Source organism: Eulemur rufifrons, chromosome 2 (assembly GCF_041146395.1).
Source record: "Eulemur rufifrons isolate Redbay chromosome 2, OSU_ERuf_1, whole genome shotgun sequence".
Classification (NCBI taxonomy): domain Eukaryota; kingdom Metazoa; phylum Chordata; class Mammalia; order Primates; family Lemuridae; genus Eulemur; species Eulemur rufifrons.
In genome coordinates, this window is record NC_090984.1 from 29,409,986 (window position 1) to 29,421,663 (window position 11,678).

At 42.8% G+C, this 11,678-nt stretch overlaps 1 protein-coding gene across 1 annotated transcript in view; it reads right to left on the minus strand.

The window, feature by feature from the left end:
* DIS3L (DIS3 like exosome 3'-5' exoribonuclease) overlaps positions 1-11,337 on the minus strand; it is a 31,929-nt gene extending 20,592 nt beyond the window's left edge. Inside the window, exons 1-3 of the mRNA XM_069482612.1 lie at positions 11,160-11,337; positions 9,779-9,932; positions 1,200-1,328 (exon numbers count right to left, since the gene is read on the minus strand). Coding sequence (XP_069338713.1) covers positions 1,200-1,328; positions 9,779-9,932; positions 11,160-11,298 — 422 coding nt within the window. The 5' untranslated portion in view covers positions 11,299-11,337. The remainder of the gene's footprint in view (positions 1-1,199; positions 1,329-9,778; positions 9,933-11,159) is intronic.
* Positions 11,338-11,678: the final 341 nt, after the last annotated feature.

Consider the following 11,678-nt stretch of genomic DNA (forward strand, 5'->3'; position numbering starts at 1 on the left):
GTTTCCCTTTCCATGCAGATTAAGATTCTATGTAAGGTCCCATTCGTTCTACATTTAAAAAAAATTCAGCCATCATTTACTGGGCACCTACTATGTGCAAGGCTGTGTAGTTAGTAAACGTGATCATTGTGAGTACTCATATGTGACCCAATCTGGAGAAATATTTGCTTTTCCCTTTCTGGTATTGAGCCCTGTGGGAACTTAGGGACTATAACTAAGGACTCAGCATCAGTGCTTATTTTGCTTTGGAGAGTTAAAACATTTAATGGCTATAACACATAAACAATTACAAGGAAAAAGATGATTTAAATAAGACATTTCAGATAAGACATTTCAAAGCTTAAGGTCTCTTTTGTCCTACACAGAAGAGTGCAGCAGAGGCTACTGGTGCACCTGTGCCCTAGGTCCGCCTCTGACTTTAGCTGCAGCTGGGGGGTCAGTTCCATCCCACCTCAAGGGGCCAGTGAATGGAGTTAACACCCCTGAGGGATGACCCTCGACTAAAGGGGGCAACTAACTAAAAGGCCTAGCCTGTGCCCTTCAAGGCGACTTCTGAGGCCCATTCTACCTGGCTCCTCAGAGGTTCCTCAGCCGGACCATGAGGCTTCGTTCCCCACAGCAGAAACACACCCTGTACTACCCTCCCTCCTCCATCTCATACTCCCCACTTCCCTCCTCCTGCCTCTGGGGATCACTCCCCACATCAACACCCTCCACTCAAGGGCTTGCTTCAGGCTCTGCTTCCAGGGGGACTCAACTCGGACATTCACTTCCTGCCAACAGCTTCTTCAGATTTGAACTATCAGTTTCAGTTTAACAATACTGGTTAGGAGAGCGGAACAACCTATAGCAGAAAACTGAGCAGATGATCTTATTAGCTTAAAAGCAGGACTCCTTTCCCGCTCACACACACACAAGTATTCAAGTCATGACTTCTAGGTCACTGGAATGATCCTGCTAGCCATTAGGGCCTGGGGCAAACTTACTCTGGGCACCTAATTACAATTTTAAAAATATATCAATTATGTACTCATGATATGTCTAAAATATTGGCATGTCAAGCATTTCAGTGTCACTCATGGTTCCAGGATAATTGTTGGTTTATTCTAGCGTACTATTTAGATCAACTCCCAAGTAGCCTATGATGAGCAAACAAAAGGAGAGGACTGTGTGGAAACGACAGTGACTCGGCGCCATACCTGGTCTGCCACTTTTCCATGGATTCTCCTCTTTCCCGCGGCAGGTAGCAGGACTGCTGGAACTCGTTAGCAAAGAGAATGCAATCATGACGTGCATCCTTCAGGAGGTTTCTCAATTTGTTATACTGCCTGCGACACAGGGGAGAAAAATAAATCCAACATAGCAGGTACTCATCTACTGCCATCTCTTGCTAAGGATCAAAAGAGGATCAGGTATTTGAGAGCAAAAGACTGATTATTTAAAACTTGAGAAACATGTGCCTAGTGGCCTTGGGTGCTCAGTACTACTGGGCTGCCCCTGTTTCTCAGTTTTGCTGGAATGTGCTTGGGCAGCGCCTCATTAATTAGTTTGCAGATCAATTAAACTCCTTTCCCCTCTTTCCCCTTTGGAGACTTGTGGCCATTTCTTTATGTAATTACGCTGCCCTGTCCTACCCCCACCCCTCTTCAAAGCCTGAGTGCACAGAGCTAAGCAGAGAGCTTAGCACTTTATTTTTGTACCTCACTTTGTTCTATAAATGGCATTAACATTGATTTTACTTTTTACTTTTTGCTGGCAGTGCTAGGAAAGGACATGTAAGGTAAATAAGTTTGGGGATTTATCTGTGAATTATAGTGACGCAGCCTCCGTGACTTACATGAGGGCTAGCCTCACCGTCAGACGACTAACAGAAAGTTTTACGGTTTTTCCCAACAAGAAGAGATCCTTCCAACGACACTAGCTGAAGTCAAAAATGGAGTATGAAATCTCATATAGATCAGTTTATAAGAAAGTGCTTTTTAATAGTATAGTAATATGAAATTACAGAAAACATTCAGTTATTTAAAAAGGAGTCAATTGTTTACTTAAAAATACGTTCATATTAAACTAGATGTTAAGTTAATATGTAAATATCGAGGTAGCTGATTGGCATTTAATGTGTGTTTTAATATAATAAAACTTGTATCTTTCTATCCCTGCCTCCAGCCTGTGACCATGGGTTTTAAAAAATAAGTCTTTTCATTAAAGCAAAGGTAGAACACCCTAACTTATCCTGTCTAAATCAGCAGATACTAACCACTATCTGTGTGGTCTTACACTTTATTAGAACACAAGAGATATTGAGGCCAGGCGCAGTGCTCACACCTATAATCCTAGCACTCTGGGAGGCTGAGTTGGGAGGATCGTTTGAGCTCAGGAGTTCGAGACCAGCCTGAGCGAGACCCGCATCTCTACAAAAATTAGAAAAATTAGCTGGGCATTGTGATGCGCACCTAAAGTCCCAGCTACTTGGGAGACTGAGGCAAGAGGATTGCTGGAGCCCAGGAGATTGAGGTTGCTGTGACCTGTGATGAGGCCACTGCATTCCAGTCTGAGCAACAGAGTGAGACTCTGTCTCAAAAACAAAAACAAACAAACAAAGAACAACAAAAAACCCCCCAGAAAACAAGAAACACTGATTTTATTTTCTTAGTAATTCTAATTTTGAGTCACCTTAAAAAGATGCAAGTAATAGCAACTTATAAAATGTCTTCATAAATAAAGGGATTCTGTTTCATTTCTGTGAATAGCAGCTTTCCTTAACAGCATTCCACTTGTGCAAACAAAAGCGGCCCCCTCCCTGCAAGATGCCTAGAACATATATTGGTAATTTTCCCACCTTCACAAAGACCCATTTAAAACTCATTATAAAAGCCTCTTAGAAGCGTCTACACTGCGCTGTTAACTGTGTTTGGTTCTGCGGGACACCAGACTTTTATTTTTTGCTTTGTACATTTCTGTAATGCTTGAAGTTTTTAAAATGAGCATTGTTTGTTAAGTAATAAAAAAGACTTTTGAAGAGATTTGATAAACATCTGTAACTTATCATTTCAGAGAAAACTCTGAAAAAGTATTCCCTGTTCTTCCTGATCTTATCTCCGTAGAAGTTTTTGCTCCCTTTACCTGCCATCACATTTTGTACACCCCTAAAAATGCACTTAAACTTATTGTGGTGATTTGTTTACAGATGATCTCCCTTGCTAAAGATCCTTCATTCAGGCTGGGCACGGTGGCTCACGCCTGTAATCCTAGCACTCTGGGAGGCCGAGGAGGGAGGATCCCCTGAGCTCAGAAGTTCGAGACCAGCCTGGGCAAGAACGAGACCCCGTCGCTAGTAAAAATAGAAAAATTAGCTGGGCATCATGGCACGCTCCTGTAGTCCCAGCTACTTGGGAGGCTGAGGCAGGAGGATTGCTTAAGGCCAGGAATTTGAGAGGTTGCTGTGAGCTAGGCTGACACCACGGCACACTACTCAGGGTAACAGAGTGAGATGCCATCTCAAAAAAAAAGAAAGAAAAGCTCCTTCATTAAACAAATACTTGCTGCACTTCTATGTGCCAGGTCTGCTGGACAAGGTGAGGGCTGCTGTACTGAATGCTCAGGGGGACACTGACTAGACATCCCATTGCATCTGAACAGCGCCCCCTGGAGTAGGTGTAGAGACCTACACCTGCAGCAAAAAAATAAAACAGAACTACCATAGGATCCAGCAATCCCCCTTCTGGATATATATCCAAAAGAACTGAAAGCAAGGACTCAAACAGATATTTGTACACCTGTGTTCACTGCAGCATTATTCACAGTACGTAGCCAAAAAGTTAAATCAATCTATTGATGGATAAACAGATAATATATGGTACATAATATTCAGCCTTAAACAGGAAGGAAATTCTGACGCATGTCATAACATGGATGAACCCTGATATATTATGCGGAGTGAAATAAGCCAGTCACAAAAGGACCAATACTGTGTGAGGCCAGTTATGTGAGGTACGGAGATCAGTCCAATTCACAGAGGTGGGAAACAGAACAGTTACTAGGGGCTGGGGCTGGGAGGAGGAGTTAGTGTTTAATGGGCACAAAGGTTCTACCTGGGGAAGATGAAGTTCTGGAGATAGATGTTGGTGATGGTTGCACAAAAATGCAAATGTATTTAACGCCACTGAACTGTACACTTAAAAATGGTTAAAATGTTAAGCTTTATATATGTACATTTTACCACAATTAAAAAAAATAGCTATGCTGCCTGGCAAAAACAAACAAACAAAACACAGAACCACCCATTTCAGTGAGTAGTCCATGAAAGGAGAAGAGAGGAAGGGTGGGAAGGCTTCCTGGAGTAGGCGACCCTGAGACCTGAAGGATGAACGGGAGTTAGCTAGACAAAGGGCCCCAAGGAGAGTGGGACAGGGTGATCAAGACAGCAGGCGGTGTGGTTCATCTCTGTATCCTCTGCACTTTGCTCACAGCAGGTGCTCAATAAATGTTTTCCAAATGAATACACGAATGCACAGCCCCATGTGACAACAGTGATCCAAGTCCAGTATAATGTCTCTGACATTTCCAAAACCCAGTTACCCTTTCACTGGGCTTCATATACACAGCTGCATTTGTTATCACGCTTTCACTTTAGACCCAGAGATGCTCAAATTCTGTCCTCCCCAAACACTGATGTGCCACAAGCCAGACCCAGGTATTATTAGCAAATCAGAGTAATGACGATCCTTCCTAATATTTAGAAAAATATATAACTTAACAAAAAGAATTTTCTCAATTTTGAGTTTCACTCCTATATATTTTTCTTAGACTTTTAGTGCGTGCTTCCATTTGTTAGCTACCTATCAGCCAGATAAAACAAATGAACAAATGGCACAAGAATATTAATGCGGAAAGCGGAAACAAACAGCGAATTGCTCTGAGCGTGACAGTCGGGTTTTCTCGTAGACGTGTGGGCTCATGGTTATAATTTAATAGTGCATGCATAAAATACAGGCATAATTTTTGCTAGTCAGGGTTTGTGGTGCATATGATGGAATTAGATCTATGAGTATCCTGCATGGAGTCAGCATAGAGCATCACGGAGCCTTAAACAAGTTTGACCAGAGTGATAGGAGAACAATGGCTTCGGATAGTCAAGTACGATAAAATTATTTTCAGTTTTAAAAATTCCAATCTTAAAGAAAAACCCTAGTTTTTTTCCCTGGACTGGCTTAGATGTTTTCTAAAACTCCACCATCTAACCGTTTCAAACAGTTTCTTAGGGGGACAGCTAAATTTACCTTCTTTAGATGATTTTTTACTATTTTTATTCAGTGGTGACCTTCTGTAGAGATGGAACAGCCCCCTCCCCCTGCTGACTGCACTATGGATTAAGAGGTTAGCAACCCACAACCAGTGGGAAGACTTACAAGGAAGCAAATTCTGTATTAAATGCATTTCTTCAACTAGGTTTTGCAGAACCCTGGTAGGGTTTCATATGCTCACTTTCAGGAGCCCTTGAGTTTTCTACAGGTTTATGTTTCCATTTATATTAGACGATATGCACAAAACATTGCCACGGAGTGCATTTTGGATCACCTGAATGGCTGCCTCCTAACTGCACGCTGTTTGGTGTCAGTGCTGGCCCTCTCAGCAGCCTCGGAGACGCCTCCAGCTCTCAACCTTCACTCCCTCCCCGTCCTCCTGCAGTGCTCCCTCTCTCCGCTCAGGCACGGAACCCAGAAACCTTGGCGTTACCCTTGACGCCACCTTCTCCCCCATCTCGCATATCCAAATCCATCACTAGTTCCACAGATTTTTTAAAATAACAGCTATATTGGGATATAATTCACATGCCATAAAACTTATGCTTTTAAAATGTATAATTCAGCCGTTTTTAGTATAGCCACAGAGTTATGTAACTATCACCGCTGTCTAATTCCAGAACACTTTCATCACTCCAAAAAGAAACCTGTATCCATTAAGCAGCCATTGCCCATTCCCCTTGACCCCCAGCCCCTGGCAACCGCAGATCTATTAATACTCTCTGTCTGCTGATTTGCCTATCCTGGACATCGTATGTAAATGCAATTATACAATATATGATGTTATAGAATGTGTGCGTGCTGGCTTCTTTCACTTAGCGTAACCTTTTCAAGGTTCATCCATGTTGTAGCACGTATCAGTACTTCACTCCTTTTTATGGTTGAGTAATAGTCCATTGTATGGGTAGACCATATTTTGCTTAACTATTATCAGTTGATGGATCGCATTTGGGTTGTTTGCACTTTTTGGCTACTAGAAATAAACCTGCTAAGAACATTTGTGTAGAATGTTTTCAGTTTCAATGTTGACATAGTTTCAGTTCTCTTGGTTATGTACTTGGGAAGTTTTACAGATTTGCACACACTAAACAGCCCTTGGAAAACATTTATTTCTCTCCATCTCTAAGCTACCAACATTTCTCATCTGGATTAAAGCAGTAGCCTCCTTCCCTCTTTTCTGCAGGCCTTTTCTCCACCTGGCCCAGTAATCCTTTTACAAGAATCTGATCATGTTATCCCATCCTGCTTAAAACCCTCCCCTGACATCCCAAGGCCACGTGGCCCTCCCTCTGACCTAGACATTCTTTCCGTTCTTTGGGCATGCCACGTCCCCCTCCCCACGGCCCGTCAGCATAGGTGTCTCCCACAGGACAGCCCTTCCTTGCCTCCTTGGCAGAGTCGGGGCTGTCCTAGAGCCACGTCCCTGAACATCAGTGCATCTGTCACAGTTGCGGCTCTACATCGGTTGTTTGTGCAATGGCCCAATTACCAACGATCTCCCCATCAGAACCCTATCTGCTTCTGTTTACCACCGTATCCTTAGTGCTAGCAGTTTCTGGCACAGAGAGTCTCTAAATAAGTATTTGTTGAATAAACAAATGCACATGTGAACACATGAATGTGGTGGACAAGACAGCCTTTCAGAGCTATCAGGTGACCCCTCATTAAATAAGCATTTGAGGATTGGTAGATGGCGGAGTATGTGATTATCCCGAACAGTCAACACCCTGACGTTATTCATATGTCTTATACTATATACTTATGAGAACAGGCATTCTCTGCGTTGAAATTATTGAAATCAAATTACAAAATCATACTACACATAGAACCAGATTAGAGGCTATGTTCTTCTATTGTTAAATTCACACTAATGATTTCGTTTCAGCAAAACAAAATCGTCTGTCACATTAAATTAATATTCACTTGCAGTTTTCTGATATAATAGCTTTGTTTATTTAAAGGTCTTATTTTGTTTTAGGGTTGTGTTAAAGTACTCAAACATTAGGACTTATACCTAGATTTATGTTTAATATATTTAAATAACAATAAAATAAATTTACACTGGGTGTCCAGAAGAATTTTTTTTCTTTTAGAAACAAGGTCGATACATTACTCATGTTAAGTAACATTGAGGTATTGGATGGAGAGTTAGATCATGTGCTCTTAATCTCTCCAGCTATAATATTCTATGATTCCAATCTTATGTTATAGACCATCAAGAAACTGAGGCATGAAATGTTGAGACTCTCTGAGGCTATAAAGAAGGAATTCAGGAGGGAGTCAAGAGGAGACAGCAAAGCAGCCTTATACCAGACACCAGATCAGACCAGGTATTATCAACTGACAAAGCTTTTCTAAGCAATAATGTTCCTAAAAGCACACTGGATAAAATGAATTATTTACTGGCATCTCAAAAATCTCCAAAGAAGAACTGAAAAACAAAACGTTTCCCAACATCAAATGGAACAAAACACCAGAGAGCCTCTGCTAGGCCAAGTTCAGTTAAATATAAAAAGCCAATTCTTACCCAAAAATTGATAAGTATGAGAGGTAATGCATATGTTAATTAGCTTAATTTAGCCATTCCACAATGTATACATATTTCAAAACATGTTGTATACCATAAATATATACAATTTTTATTTGTCAATTTAAAAAAAAGTCAAATGATTTACACTTAACACTTATGAAGCCTGAATTAACAAAGCAAGTCTCCTGGGTCTTACATATTCAATGGCAAGCATTAATTTTTAAAGTTAGCTTTCAATATATGACACTTCCTAGGGCTTAGGTAATTTTGGTCATTTAGCTGTGTCAACCTGAATGTACTTGCTGGTTGCTTGACAGGTAAACAAAGTGCCAAATCCCAAACTTCCTAATTCCTTTTCCTGCCTCCTCATCTTCTTCATCAATCATGTTCATAATACAGCCTTTAAGACCAGTCTCAAACCTAGTTCCCCCAGAGGACTTTCTGGCCTAATCGCCACACCTCACATTAACTTCTGTACTCTGCATAGTGCACATTAAATTATCCTTCCTGGGCCTGCTTCATAATCATAATCACCTTCCTGGTTCTTCCACATAACCCCAGCAAGACAACAGGTTTTTGTGAGAGGAACCAAGACTTCTCTTGGTACTCCCAGGGTCTGGAGCTAGAAGCTCAAAAAGTGCTTACCAACTGGAAAAACCAGGGTGTTATCATATGATCCTATTTCTTAACTCCTCATCTTTTGTTTTCACATTTAGTATATTCAGAGACATGGTGAAGCAGTGGAAAACCAATAGTTTTTCATCAAGCTAACTACTTTAGAAATGTTCAAGAGTAAGGACATTTAAATTCCAATTCTTTGCCTTTGAATGTCCCAGGAATTGGTTTTTAAAACAATCCCTAATATTAAAAATATTCTAGAAAACAGAAGTTGAAAAGGCTCGCAGTATGTTAGCAAGCTGAATTTAAAGGACAAATTGATTTTAGTAGCAGAAATTGAAATATGACACCTGGAGCAGCGTTTAAATCTGGATGTGTATAAACATCTATATCTTTGTGTCTGAACAAAATCAACTTCAAGCTCATTTTAAAATATTCTATCTGAAAAAGCCTGTGCACAATGTAGTTAATGTACATTTTTGAACAGAGCATATTATAAGGACAATTTATCATTTTCATATACAAATAAAAACACTTCAACTTCTATTACCAAGATCTAAAGAAACCACATTTAAAAAAAGAATAAATGCATAGTTTCTGCTTATTAAATAACTGAAGGTGTTAAGAGGTTGGACATATTAAGTCTAATATGTTATTTCCACGCAGTCTTAAGTTCAAATCATAAACCTTTCTCAATGTTAAATGAACCAAAACCATTTTTTACAGTATTTGTTTAAAAGGTGAACAACTATTCTTCATTTAGATACAAGGCAAGTATTTTAGACTGGTTCAATTAGAAATCCTTTGTTTAGCAAATACAATTACGATGGCTGGTAGTTACAGTAATAACCTAAAAATAAACCAGTTATTTCTGGTTTCATTGAATAAATCATTACAAGTATAATTTGCTTCTACAATAAAGGAGTCTAAAATTTAAAAATAAAGTACTTTTACCCAAGAACGTACACTTCTGAAACAATGTACCTATAAATAAGAACATTAAATAATATACATTTATCAAAAAGAAATAAGCAATAACCCTGCTACTATAAAAATGCAAACCAAAAGCCAATTCACACTAGAATCTTAAATACCCACATACTGGGGACACTGCAGTTTATTGATCTACAGTCAGATCTTTTTGCCAGGTGCTGAAGCAGAAATAGAAAATAATGTTACCGCATTCGTCACTAGCAAAGAGAATACCAAATTAGTTCGAAAAGTTCTTTCTGACAAAATAATAAATTCCTCCCATCCCCCTCCAACAAGGGACCTTTTCTAAGGGGGGATCCACTCCATAAATAAATAAAGAAGGCAAAACAGATACCTCCGGCCTCTTTGATGCTGTACTGCTTGGCAAGCTGTTTGCATGAAGATAATTCCTTTCAACTCGGGAAACTCAAGGATCTCAAGGTAATCTTGAACAACCTTCCAATCTGGAATCACGTAATGAGTCACATCGACAGACAAGAGTTTCCCATCTGAAACATAATAGACAGTGTTTTCAGCCCTGGTTTATTGCTATTTAAATGTCATGGTGCTCCAGTGTGCAAAATAACTTCCAATCTTAACTCCACCTTGAAGTTTTTTAAAGACAAATCTACTTTGGTAGAGGCCCAAAGTTCAGGTAAATTGAGCACCTTCATTTTTTTTTTTTCCGAAGCTGTGATAAATACAAGCTCAGCATGGTTTTATGGTGTTGCCAGCGGTGCAGGAGAGGATGACTGACGTTTTAAAAACGAACAAGCACATTTTCAGCATAACCTGAATATTTCATTAACATTCACATTCAAAAGGAGGACCCCAAAATATATATGCACAAAATATACACTACTTTTGTATGCCCAGCAGTTTCAAGTCTGTTCTGTCTCAAGCTTGTGAACATGCTCAGCTGTCTCCAAGGGCCAGAAAGACTGAATTAACTATTATCTGTGCAAGCAATGGGCGCTGATGGGGTTCCCACCCGATCGCGTCTAACAGCTGGTTGGCTGAACTGTCACTGAAATGTTCACCTTAACCACAAACTGGGGATTCCAAACATTCACTGAAAAGGATGCCCGAGCTCATCTCCCACCAGGGAAGAGAACCTGTAACATTCATCGTTATATGGGCCACCCCTGCAGCCTAGAAACCAAGTGAGGGTAGGTCTGGTGCACAGGAATCCCCAATCCTACTTTCCCATGACCTTCCTCTACAGCAAGAGCCCAGGTAATTCACAAATCCTACGGCGAAAGGAAGGCTCGCCCCTGGATAAATGTCTGAGGCATCGGTACTGGCAGGTCAGAAAATTTTGGGAGAGTAAGGCAGACAGTTTGTCCAATGAGCAGCAGCAGCTCTGCGGGCACGTGTGGCCTCTCACGGACAGGCGAACGGCGCAGGCCTCCCCATTACCGCCCCGCACCGGGCTGGGGCAGGAAGAGGAGGTTCCTGCGCTCTCAGGCCCCTCTGAAACCCGAGCCAACAGGCCTCCCTCGCGCCCTAGCACTTGGCGGGTGGAGCAGGCGCGGAGGCCAGGGTGGGGCGCCCCAGACGCAGGGGACTAGGCCGGCTCGCTCCCCACCCGCAGGCGGGCTGGGGCCTCGGGGCCTGGGGCTCCGCGTCCCGCCATCGCGCTCCGCCCCGGGCCGCGCCCGTCCGCCTCTCTGCGGACGCTCGACCCGGGACCCGGCCGCCCTGCTCCCGCCCGGTCCCCCTCGCCCGGCCCCGACCGTGGCGGCAGGCGGCGGGCTGCGGGCACAGCGGGCTGTGGCAGGGCACGCAGGGCCGCAGGTAATGCTCCCGCACGATGCGCAGCGTCCGGCCTTGGAAGGTCCTCAGCAGCAGCACCTTCTCCCGCTTCTGCAGCATGGTGGCGGCGCTCCGCCGCGCAGGCTCCGAGCCGCGCGAGGCCGCCCCGAGCGGCCGGGGAGCGCCGGGCGCTGTGCGGCGCGGGCGAAGGCGAGGCCGCGGCTTCGGGCCCGCCCCTCGTTCCTCGGCGCCGGGGCGGCCCTCCCGCTCCAAGCACCGAAACCGCCGTAACGGCCCGTGCCCGGGGTTGAGTACAGACTGGGCCCGGTCCCCGACTCCCTCCCGCACCTAAATTTCTTCCGATCCCGCAACTGCCCGGGGCCAAGGAGGGGTGGAAACAATCCACCCAGAAGGATTTAGGATAATATAAAGAAGCTAATTTAAAAGTCTTGCGAGGAAATGTTTGGTGTAACTATAAAGGATTGTTATACTTTGTTTCT